Raw genomic sequence first — 12,580 nt, forward strand, 5'->3', positions numbered from 1 at the left:
TGACCGAAAACCAAAGTTGGGGCTTGCAAAATACAACACAAATCCATCAGGGCATTTTGCTCCAACTAAAATGCACGAGGGTCCGACACTGGTACCACCCAATCATCATAACGAACCCAACAGCAGACCTTCCATTACAAAGCAGAGGAGAAAATCTTGTGGAAAAATGATGCAGAGAAAGCATCACACCAGGTAGCGACCTGCCACGGGATCAGGAATTGGGAGTGTGGGCATGGACACTAGAGGAGCAAATTCAAATATACAGAAAGCCTGATCCTGAGCAGATGCTAAGAGAGAAAAGGCAGGGGGAAAAAAAGCACTATTTTGACAATAACTACATAACCTGTCATGGCAAAGTACTACTGAATTGTTACTGCTTGGTCGCCTTTTAGATAGTTGAAGGCTCAAGTGCAATGGTTGGAGAAGTTATTCACAAATATGAGCAGGCTCTGATGTACCTGGAGTACCTTACAGGCACCAGCTGGAGCAGTCTTATCCTTTCAAACATCTCTTCACTCAGGCAAAAACAAATAAAAATTTAAAAAGAAAAAAAAAAAACAATGACAAAACATACTGGCACCTCTTCTTTAGCCCTGGAGAAACAGCAGAGCTGCTGTACAAGGAGCTGGAGCCCCCCGGCTCACGCATCAGCAGACTGGTGAACGCAGAACCAGCAATCCCGCTGATGCACAAGCAGGGAAAGATTCAGCTCCTGGGTCCTACTAGAAACGCTCAACTCCCAAGTCCCACTAGGAGGCACAGCTGGCTAAAAAAAGTGCTTTTTCTTGTAAAACATACTAACTTGGTCTGGAGTCACTGGAAGAAATGGACACTTTGGTGCCATTTTCTTTTTTTTCTCTCCTTGTTGTCATTCAGAGCTATAACCACCCCAATCTGAACCAGTCGCATTGAGAAATCTAGCTAACTACCTCCGGGCTTGTGAACTGACCACGATATCAGGGCTCCTTGTAGCAGCTGGTACCTAGGAGGTGCAAAGTGCCTCTAGGAGTGCAGGAAAAACCAAGGCATGCAGATCTGAGGAAGCTCGGAGAGGCACACGGGCAAACTCTACGGGTGAACTGGGAACACTCAAAACACAGACCCTTTGAAGTGAGGCCCAGGATCCAGTGGAGAGAGAAACGCGGCGGAGCGAGTTGCACACACACCTCGCACGTGCAACAGAGGAAGAGGAAAAAGCTACGGGGAGGCTCCCGGCCTGCAAGTCCACATCTCTTGGTTCTGTGTCCGCATGAGAGCATCTCTGAATCGCTCGCTCATCGAGCTCTAGCACAAAAGGAATCCAAAAATAGACACTTTCCAAAGAGTTACAAAACGGTCTGTGTTTGCGAGGCTCACAGCCGCACTGTGAAGTCAGAGGTTGAGGACAGGCACGTCGAAGAGGTCACAGACACCTTCGCTCTCATCCAGGTTATAGATGTAGTCGTGGTCTCCAGGTGGAGGGGAGAGGCGGAGCAATGGAGCAAACACTGGGGAAAGAGAAGCGTACAGTTGGTTACAAAACTCAGCACTCTCATGCCTAGCTGAGACGAGGAAGCCACCTCACAGGAACAGCCTTTAAGCTCGCTTCCAATCAGCCGTGCAATATGGAAGAGACAGGCTCTTCTGGTCCCTCGCAGGGACTGGCGCGACACTGAGAACGGAGTCTGTGTCCCGAGCCCGGGAAAGATGAGTGCGAGCCTGCAGTCGCAAGGCTGTCAGCTGGGTAAAGTCATACGGCATGGTCTTCCCCCCCCGAGAAAGGCCACACCGTGAGGGGGACTCTCAAAGACTCACCTTCTGATGACATCAGCTCTTCCAGCAGCTCAGAGTTCATACACTCTGGGGAAGAGACGAGCACGGTTAAGCAATGCACTCTGCTTTCCCGGTCTGCTCCTGTGCAGTATCCCACCCTTCCCAACCTTCTCCCACCCCTCCCAACTTCTTCTGGCCCTCACCCTTGTTGTTCCTTCTCTGGCTAAGGCACAGCGTGTGCAGCAGGCAGCAGTGAAAGGAGGCTCGGGCCTCCTGCCATGGGCAAAGGGAAATTGGGGTCAGACAAGTCAAGCTACAGGAAAAAATTCTGCAGGGGGTTTCTGCCTGCTTTAGCTCAACCATACGCCAGTCTCCTTCACATGGCGGGCTGGGCCTTGCCCCTGCATGCTACCTGGTGCCCCAAACCTTCTCCCCTCTACTGCCCCCACAAAACTGTAAAAAAAACTTATTATCTCTGAAATGTCATTCCTTCCTACAGCACTGTTACTCTCAGCCAGGAGATTCCCGAAGCACTTGAACGGTAGACAGACAAGCACCCAGATAAGGCACATGCAAGTCAATCTCTTTTCTTTAAGCTGAGCGTTTGAAAACAACTTTTCGAATACCTCTTTCACTTTACCAAGTTAAGATAGTGAATATCTAACTCAATCTAATTGGGTTGATGATACTACCCACACTTGAAATAGGCTTTCACAAAAGAAACTCAGTTGAGCCCATTTTCAAGACATTTATCCACAGCACACTGTTTCCTAGAGGGCAGGAACCTACCTGTCTAATTTAGTGCTGTGAGAGGAGAGAATTTCAACACCAAGCGACTAGACAGGACTAATACCAGCTTCAATAAATAGCAATTAAATGCAGAACCTGCATTCCTACATCAAGGCTGGTAATATAGCAGGGTGTGTTGAATATGTGTGTGTTGAAATACAAGTTTTTTCCAAGATACGAGTTTAAAATGAGCAGTTATTAAGCACACGTTTAAAAGAGAGAGCAAACCATGCAGAAAAAGTAACGCTAAGGAAGAACTCCAGGCTCTTGCAGCTTAAACTGCATAGCCTTAAAGCAGCAGCCAGTGCCAGGGCAACATCACCGCGATCACACAGGGATGAAAGAGGCTGCGTAGAGCACGCTGCCAAGGTCCATTTCCCCAAGCTCTGTAGTGTTGCTTTTTTCCAGTCCTGAGTTTTGTCTCTGTAGCTGTTGGCTGTTTTGTCCTTCGCTCCTGGATCTGTACCTTCCCCCTCCAAATTGGGAAGAACAGTCCATAAAAGAATATACATTACCGTAGACAGCAAACATCTTTTTAATCGTGTCCACATCGTCCTATAGCAATAAGTTTGGGTCAAGCTAGACCTTCTGCACGGGCAGGGGCCTTGCAGCAGTTTATGTTTCACATTGTGAAGTCAAATTTACTCTTCCAATGCATTCAGTCATTACCAAAATCTCATCCACTGTCTACAGCAATGGGTGCCGAGCAAGGAGGAAAGGTGTTCTCCAGGCCAAGTGCGGAGCCTGGAGCTCCTAGTGCACAGATCGGATGGTTGTGTGTCTGCGTTTGGAACCGCGGGGTCTTTACCCAAAGACAGCACTTTCACAAAGCACATGCTACAGCACACAACTAGGGACCGTCGTTGTACAGATCCTGTCACCACCATAAAAAGTGCTTGTGTGTACTCGGCTCTGCCTAACTGCGGGGCTAGGACGTATTACACCAGCACTGACGGGAAATAAATGTGCAAATAAAGACAGTTTCCTGGTTTAGGCTTATGTTAAACCAAATTCCTTCACCTCTCCTGCCCTTAGCCCAGAGTCCACCCCCACCATGAGGCAGCGACATCCACATTCCTTGGGCAAAGGCAGAACTCCAAACACAAGTGACAGCATCCCCTCCCCTACTGCTTCAAAATGACTAGCACCACCAAAACCAAGGAGGGATATTTCGAAGAGAGAAGATTATCTCCCTAGATTATCTGCTTGGATTAGCCTCAGGCAGGCTACAGCTGAAACGCAACTAACAGGATTTTATTTTTTTTTTAACATGGTGCAGACAAGTTGGAGAAGGAGCATGGGAAGGCAGAGCACAGATTAGCGTTGGCATGGGTAAAGGAAAGCCCTCGTCTGCACACTGTAGGGCAAACTCAGAGGTTACTGGCAACATAAAGACAGAAAAATACATACAGAAACTAGTAATTTTAAAAGTGCCTAACTACAAGTAGGGAGCCAGCAGCCACCAGTGACCACAAGGACATTACAAAACCACAACCCCAAAACAATCAAAAAGGCAGTGAATAAAACAAACTGTCCCACTTCCGTGGGTAGATGGGCACAGAACAAAGCCGTGGGTCGGGGAGTGAACATACCTCTCGTTGGATCAAACATCTCTGACAGCTCTTTGGGAAGTTCCAGTACTGCAAATACAACAAACCAAATGGTTTGCATTGTTACATGAAGTCTGAAATGCTTTACAGCATAATCTGCCCTACTGTACTCCTTATGCACCCAAATCATCCTATGCCATCCAGAAATTCTGCTCCCACACCCCCTGTCACATACTTCTGCTGAAATGATAAGCAATAAAATACTTAAGCTCAACTACTTTAAAATAGATCTGTAGCAGTCCCGGGACATGAACTTGTTATCACAGTCAACAGCTCCAGAGTAATCGCCTGTATGTAAGCCTCACACGGCGTCAGCATCCATACACCGCCTCGATTTATCTTGTGTAGGATGAGGGCATGCCTTTAGAGAGACAGCACAGGCCCGCTGGGATACGCTAAGCTATAGGCACACCAAAGCCCTAATTCCACCATCAAGACTACTCCAAGATGGAGACAGGCGGTTCACGCTTCTCTCAGACACGCTGAACAGCAGAAGCGCGAAAAAAGCACTGCATGAGTTATATTTGAGCAAGATTTCTTCTTGCAACCATAACTCTCAATACTAGAGTGTTTCTGCAGTGAAGGCAGGCTTCAAAACACTCAAGCAGTGTGTCTTACCTAGAGGATGCTTTTCTCTCCTTGGGCCAGCCTGCCATTTCCCTGGCATAAAGCTCAAACATTCCTTTTTTAAAGCCCATTTCACCTCACCAAGCACATCAAGGAGCTCCCGAAAGATACACTGTGAGATTGTTAAGACCGCAAGGTCACTAAAGATAAAAGTATTTCTGAGTAAAGGAGGCAAGAGCTCTCCTAATAAAGGAAAACTCCCCTCGAGTTACAAAGGTTCTCTCAGTGATGGCTGGAAATTCTACAGCTTCATGCAGTCTCAAAATTGAACCTTACACTACAGAAGGGACTGAAAAGGAATAATCCTACATGTAACAGCAGAGACGTGTGTTATGCTAGTGTCCCTCGCAGATTTTCTAGTATTGTCGTCACAGGAAGCGGCAGGACACTAGACACGACACAGTCACCTTCTCACCAGGTTCCCCAGCACCCTCAGAGGGAAACACCTACTCATCCCTTGCAGAATCTGGCTGACGGCAAAGGCGCAACAGAGTTCAGCATCTTCCTCCAGGGCCAGAAGCCTTTCCCTTGCTCCAAGCAGCATGTTTTTGGAGCAACACGTGAAAGGAAGATGCATACTCACTTCCTGTGGGGTCGGGCTTGATTGGCTCGAAGGAGGTAGAGGGGCTGGGTAGGACAGAGCTGCTGTCCAGTGAGGCAGAGGACTGTAGCGGTTGGGTGTCCAACCCGGCCGGCTGGCCGACCGGTGCGGATGCATTGCTGAGGGGGTCAAAGTCGCCGCTGCTCTTGGACTCTGCCGCCGAGACACCGCATTCTGGAAGTAGCAACAGACACACAGAGGAACGTCATCTCCCACCAGCCCCAAAGCAAGCGGCTGCAGCACACACCAAACCCTCACTGGCAACGCCGGCCAAGCGCAAAGAGCTGCAGAGGGAGAAGGCTTCTTGCTTTCACCCAGCAAAAACTCCTGGGTCCTGCTGCAGCTCTGCTGGAGAGCAGCCTTGGCGGTGCCAGGCCAAGAACACGCTGTCACAGCGATTAACACAAGCCACGTAGTAAGCTACACCAGGAGAAGCGTGGCCAGCACACTGAGAGAAGGAAGTTATTATCCGCCTGCTTGGGGCTGAGGCTGCACTTGCAATACTGTGTCCAGCTTTGGCCACCCTCCAGTTCAAGAAGGACGTGGAGAAGATCCAGCTGAGGGCTACCAAGACAGCCAGGGGTCCAGGGCACATGGCCTACAAGGAGGGGTGCAGGGAGCTGGGCTTGTTCAGTCAGGCAAAGAGAAGTCTAAGGGCAATCTAACAGCAGCTTGCAGCTACCTCAAAGGCAGTTACAAAAATTAAGAACTTCTCAGTGGTGTCACGCAACGTAACATGCAGAACACACACAAGATGCAGCTCAAAGCATCCAGACATCAGGAAAAAGGAATTCACCGAGTGCTGCAGCCCTGGAAGAGCTCACCAAGAAGCTGGGGATCTCCATCGCTGGAGGCTTTCAAAATTTGGCTGGACAAAGGCACAATCCAGCAATCTAGTATTTTTCACAGTTTTTTTTTTCAAACTGAAAGTTGAACATGAGACTCGAAAAGACTCTGTTACAAACTTCTGCTAATCAATGAATCTGCAGGATTAGTCTCTCCCCCACTATTGCTCCTACAGGCTGGCACTACCCCCTCAAGCCAAGTGTCTTGTTTCCATTAACACAGCCGCTCCCACTAATCAAGACAAAAGAAAAGGCTCACTGCAGCAACGGCAGAGGTGCCCCCTTTGCCAGGGGCTGACAGTGCCGCACGACCAGCGGTGCCAGCCCCAGCCAGGCCAAGGAACATCCTCTCCGTTGTCGGCCACCATGCCGTTTCTGCCTCCCGTAGCTTCCCTCTCACCTGTGCTCGCGGCTTTCTGCGCGGGAGGGCTATGGTCCTGAGTGCTGGTGGGTGTCGGTGTAGAGGGCTGGGTGCTGCTGGGAACGGATGCCTCCTGGAAGTGGGTGAGCGGTGGTATCTGTGGTTTCGCGGGTGCAACTGCCTGGCACTGAATGAGGTCTTCGGGGGGAGGGACAGGTAGTATGACAGGAGGAGAGCTCCAAGCATCTTTGTTTACTAAGAGAACATCAATGGGACCACTTGTGCTCTTCAGATGGATCTGATATTTCTTCTGCCCGTTTAGGCCCTGAGAAAAGTCAAAAGCAAAAGACAACCATACATTAAATGCCCTTTCCAAACAGAACAGGAATTTCCCAGCAGCACAACATGCTGTCCAGACAGTTCAGCACAGTTCCCCACACAATTCCCCTGACTCCCAGGACTACCCTCTCCCCTGGTGCTCCTCCAATTACTTGTGTACGTCCAAACAACAGACCTTCCTAGCAATTACTGAATACCTGCAGCCTTTTTTGGGTTGCCAGTTCCTCCGACTCCATCAAACCCCCGACTGCCAACTCCCAGCCTGGTCAATCCAGCAACAACCCCTACCCTGACACACGCACACACACTCCTGCACCCTGCCCACGCGCTTATCGCTCACCTCAGGGATGGGAACCTCCAAACGCGTGCCTGACGGGGCTCGAATCGCGAGGAGGGTGTCTCCTGTGAAAACAGATTGGTCAGCAATCAGTGGGCACAAAGTGTTCTGATGATAATTAAGTGCTGACAAAGATTCCTTCCTCAAAGCCCCCCATCTCCTGCACTCCCTTCTGCGGAGGACTGCCATTTACATCTATCTGAGCTGTAAGCCTATCGTACAGCTCCTGATGTGCCAACTGCCCAGGGCACAAAGAACTTGTGGAGTTTCTCCCAAAGCAACCCTGAAGTTTTTTAGCAGCATCCTTAACAGGACTAAGGTTTCTTTCCCTCAGAAGAGCTGGCTTAAATTCACTCTTAAGAACATCTGAATCCTAAAGGAAGGATCCTTCACCCTGTTGTCACAAGCTTTTAGATGTGAATTATGAACAAAAGATTGCACAACTCAAAGAGCTGCACTGCCAGCAGAGACATGGTGTCAAACTAGGCTCAGGAGCCAGGCTGCCAACAGCACGGCAGCCTCATGCTGGAGTACCGATACCCGAAACCAACACTCCCCAGTCTCTACTGGCAAAAGAGCTGCATAGTGTCAGCTGTATTGGACCCTGCAGAGAGCCCAGCACACACGGGGCTGGGAGCCAGGCTTTCCTTTTCAAGTTCTGCAACTCCTCAAGACCTGCGCCCCTGACAACACAACAGTCACAGGCAAGAAGCTTTCAGTCCATATCTGGGTTTAGAGAAACGTGAACAGAGAAATACCAGTGCTGTGAACATTCAGACCGAGCAGTTAGCAGCTTTCACTTTGAATGTTTAAGCTGTAGTGTGGTTAGTGTTCACACTTTACCGGTATTCTGCATTCAGCTTCACTTGATAATTAACAGAGAAGATCTCCAGAGCAATGAGAGAGAGCAGACAGCAGAAGAGCACATCCATTAATTTTGGGCAGCCAATCAAAGGTCAGATCAGCAAAAGGTACAGGGATTAAAAATACCACAGGATCTGGCAGTAAGTTGGCATTCCTTTAACAAATGTGCACTTAAGAAAAATATTGTTAAGTGACATTAAAAACACATAATAAAGCTCAAAGACACAAGCTCGAGCTTTAAGACCCGTTAGTTTCAAATACAGGTGCTGCGTTTCTATCGCTCTTGGCAGCTGCGCCCCAAATACTTTTACAAAACAGCGTACAGTGTGTTTCCACTTCCTTTTTGATTCTCCAAGTACAAAATGGATCACAGCAACAGATGGGAAAATTATGTTCCCCAGTCACTAAAAGCTAACATATTCTTACCTTTTCTTCTTTTTTTTAATTAATCCAAATAATAAATCCATATTTGACAAGAGTCCAAGCACAGAAATCTTCAAGCCCTAACTGACTTTGAGAAAGTGAGTTCAATAGCAGTCAATCAGAAAAACCAGGAGCTGAAATTCAAGCTGCACCAGAGTTCAAGAACACAAGAGGTCCAACAAAGAACCTCTGCAAGGCTCAGATGCTCAGGAGAGGGAAGAAAAAAAATCATGTAAGGCACAATCATAGAGGAAAACTGAACAGACAACGGAAAGACATGGATCAAGGCTCTGTTCTAGCAGGAATTCAGGCCTGCCTTCAGTAAGACCTAATCTCTGCACATTTTGGTGAGGTCTGACTTTAGACACAAACCAGTTTACAAAAAACAGGTGCGATAAAATGCAAAGCACTCAATCAACCAAGCAATAAGCTGTCTGCTGGTCTCCAGTAAACTCTTCCAGACTGTTATGAGTTATCCGGCCCCAAGCACTGTCAAACTGAAAACCCAATCCCTGCCCCCAAAAAGTCCTAGCTTAAATCATAAGAGACAGTAAAGCAAAGGGGGTGGTGATGCACAAGTTACCAGCAGGAACTCAAGCACTGTGAAGTCTGGGAAACAAGGAAAGCACACAAAGGCAAAGATGAAAAACAGAAGAGCTGATGAAGTGTAGGGTGAGAAGAGTACTTGGAAGAGATGAGGAGAGAGTCAGGCAAGGGTGAGATGACGCATCGCTGGGGGAGATCAGGATAAGTAGCTTCAATCTCTGCTGCAAGCAAGCAGATGCAGATTGCACGAGGTCAGGAGAGTTCAGGTGTCCACCGAAGCAGAAAGGAGTTGCGACTCCACACTGCCACAGCTGAGAAGAACAGTTTATGTACCACAGGCTGCCGGATTGCACACTGGCCACCGGGGATTTTCTACTTTTTTTTTTTGGTCCTACAGCTATCATTAAAATTGGCAATAGAGAAGAAACAGAGGCTGCTGTGGGTTTTCTTCACTTTTGCCCCACAGACAGAACACGTGGCTTTTTACAGAGGCACCTCACAGCTTTAGAAAGGCAGTACACAAGGGAGCAAGAGCACAGCAAGCAGTGTATTCCCTCCTGTCCCACTCTTCACTACCTCCCTCTTGCATTCACTACATCCCTATTGTAGGCAGAGGGCATGATGCAGCTGAGGGACCACTTTTTATACTGTTTTCCTGCTTACACCCAGATTTTTACCATGCAATAAAATTTGCTTCCTATTACTAGAACATTGCCTACCCAAGCCCTCAAAAGCTTCTAACATAACACACATACACCCACATAGTGACACCCAGCAAAAAGACTGCCTTAGGAATAGCAGCAATATTCCTTTAAACACAAGTAAAAGAAACCACCTGCCCCCTCCGATGGTGACAAGAAAGCTACAGCTCAGTGGTACATAAACCCAGCATAGCATCAGAGCTCGCACTACGTTTAACAAGATGCTGTTTGGCAGCCTGTGGTCTGCTGCCTCCTCTTTCCTGGAGAAAGGAGAGCAACTGGGACAGACTGATAGGACTGCAGCGTTACATCTTTACGATGGAGCACCATTTCCTCACCTGTGAAGCACTTGCAGATATCTTCGTGTGTCACATACGCTAATGTTTCCAAGGTTAAGGAGAAAGGCTGCAGCTTCCTGTGCTGACAGAGCACTCAAAGGGCACCTGGTGTTTCCTTCCTGAGCACAAGAAATGCCATTCCCAGAAAGCAACATACTCATCAGAGCTGACATCCTAAGACAGGCCAGCCACAAAAGCAGCTCTGCACTCCAGAAAGTGGCACCTGTGGCACTTTTCTCATCATGGTAAACATTACAGTGTTTTTTACTTCAAAAAGCCAGACGAGAAGCTGTGCATCGCAGAGAAACCTGGTTCCCAGGCCGGACAGTTACCCCAATTTCAAATCCAGGCACTACCTCTTGACCCTTCCAGCACAGATCCTCCAGCAACATCAGGTCACCAGTACCCCTCTGCCCTGAGCAGGGCAGCACCAACCGTCAGGTCTCTGCTTTCCAGCCCAGCAAGCCAACACGGGGACAGAATAATCAGTTCACACAAAGGATATCGACTGTTCTGCACATCTTCTGTAACATTTTTGAGGCTCTCCTGAACCCACATCTTCTGCTGCTCCAGCTCCTGTTCCCGCTGCTCCAGGTCCTCTATGTCTGCCTTCAGCTCGATAAGTTTGTGAGCTATTTCACGTGTGTTGCAGCCAGGACCCACCCCTCTGCACAACATAAAAAGGAGTGACATGCATCAGCCTCTGGAGGCACCCAGACCAGCCCCAACCTCTCAGAGAGGTTGCCACCTCCCTTACTGCCACCCCTGTCATGTCAAGGCCAGATCGCCCAGAAAGCCTCATCTGTACCCGCTCTAGATCCCCGCCTTCCAGCACAGCAACATTTGGTACATCTGCTTTACATCCTGCAGACTGGTAGGGCTCTCCCCCACCCCCAGTGCCATAACAGGCATCTTTTCTAGCCGAAGGTGCTGCAAATACATAGTTTGTACCAAAATAACAGCTCCACTGTGAAAGAGACATGCCATGTGTACTTCAGGTTTCCTCATTACCACCATCAGCAGAGCCCAGCTGGGGGAAGTACAAGCATGCACAGACCACTGAGGAGCTTTGGTCTGAGCAGGGCATTTTAACCCCAGTGTCACTCAGACCTGGACTAGAAGGGACTTGTGAACGATTTAGACCTTCTCTGTCACTCACTTCCACTGGATACTGTTCTTGGATTTCTTCTCGATCAACCCAATGCCTTCCAGGACATTCGTGATATCGTAGATCCGTCGCTTCTGTCGCACAGCCAAGGTATCCGCAGCCTGCAAAAAGGTTAGACACTTAACTCCAAACTCTCAGCCATGTTTCACTCCTTCCTGCCTGTCAGATTAATTCCAGGCCAAGCACTCCGCTCGCCATCTCATACCTCTCTTGTCCCAGCGCCTCAAATTACAAAGCCATGCTCTCAATGTCATTATGACCATGGGAAGAAGCCACTGCCCCTTCGTTCCTTTTCCTACCCTGCCACGTCCCCACTAAACACAAACCAAATTCCAGCCATCTCACACGTGGTGGGTCCAAAAAGCACCATTCCTCAGCAGCAAAGCAGTGCTAGAAGACACTAGTCTGGCAGCCTAAAAATCCAGTGCTCCTTCAGGGTAAAACAGATGGGAACAGGAAGGCAGAGAGCTGTCTGCATGACTGACAGCAGCTTAGCAAAGCTGACAGTCAAAAGGTCTTTTCTAAATCTGATCTGATGCCACTTAATAGACAATCGACACCTTTTCAAGAGGCAGATTCCTCTGTTTGAAAGACACTGGGAGGAGAGTAAGCATGGCTGTAAGGGAGGACTCCTCAGCAGCCCTGGGACTTCCCTGCCTTTCTCACATGACTCTTCTCCCCTCGGGTTTCAGGACACACCAGACTGCACTGATACACCTGTTTCCACAACCACATGGCAACCTACCACAGCAAGAGTTTAACCGCCGCTGGACTGGCAGAGCCAAGACCAACAAAATCAGTTCCCTCTCACCTACCAGTAAGAAACCCTACACACAACTGATCAAATCATGCTAACAAATACAAATCGCACTTAACAGACATTTTAAGCAGGAAAATATTGGTCTTCTACCCAAATCTAAAGAGATGACAATCTGGCACAGGGGAGGACAGAAGCCTACAGCCAGGAGACTCCTCCAGCCCTTGCATCTTCAGGGCTTTCCGGCACTTGTCTGCTGCCTGCGAAGGGTCAGAACACACTCACACACGTATCCACCAAAGAGATATTTGTATAAACCACAGCGAAGCAACTTAATCTATAGAAAAGGCATAGGTTTGAGTAACATACGTGCCACGAAGACAAAGTTACTTCCTCTAGGTGAAGATCTTCAAAATGCAGAAGCAAGGCACTTTCACAGAGCACTTCTCCACAGCCTAAAGGTGTCAGGGACAACCTTTGGCAGAGACGAATCTGCCAGCACTCTGCTGTATACTGGGGGGG

At 48.6% G+C, this 12,580-nt stretch overlaps 1 protein-coding gene across 1 annotated transcript; it reads right to left on the bottom strand.

Moving 5' to 3' along the window:
* Positions 1 to 1,097: 1,097 nt before the first annotated feature.
* E2F4 (E2F transcription factor 4, p107/p130-binding) lies at positions 1,098 to 12,036 on the bottom strand. Its single transcript, XM_009894482.1, has 10 exons — positions 11,968 to 12,036; positions 11,293 to 11,402; positions 10,639 to 10,800; positions 10,134 to 10,177; positions 7,265 to 7,326; positions 6,625 to 6,910; positions 5,362 to 5,553; positions 4,134 to 4,181; positions 1,795 to 1,839; positions 1,098 to 1,487 (listed from the first exon to the last, which is right to left on the bottom strand). Exons 1-10 carry the CDS (start codon positions 12,034 to 12,036, stop codon positions 1,372 to 1,374), a joined length of 1,134 nt encoding a protein of 377 aa, XP_009892784.1. The 3' UTR covers positions 1,098 to 1,371.
* Between the last annotated feature and the right edge of the window lie 544 nt (positions 12,037 to 12,580).

The sequence above is a fragment of the Charadrius vociferus genome, unplaced genomic scaffold (genome assembly GCF_000708025.1).
Source record: "Charadrius vociferus isolate BGI_N301 unplaced genomic scaffold, ASM70802v2 scaffold621, whole genome shotgun sequence".
Classification (NCBI taxonomy): domain Eukaryota; kingdom Metazoa; phylum Chordata; class Aves; order Charadriiformes; family Charadriidae; genus Charadrius; species Charadrius vociferus.

Coding starts and splice junctions, on each gene's coding strand:
- E2F4 (XM_009894482.1), bottom strand. CDS start 12,036: ATGTGGTTGTGGAAACAGGTGTATCAGTGCAGTCTGGTGTGTCCTGAA. Junction 10,801..11,292: donor AAGAACAGTATCCAGTGGAA/GTGAGTGACAGA, acceptor TATGTTGTGCAG/AGGGGTGGGTCCTGGCTGCA. Junction 1,488..1,794: donor AGAGCTGATGTCATCAGAAG/GTGAGTCTTTGA, acceptor CTCTTTCCCCAG/TGTTTGCTCCATTGCTCCGC.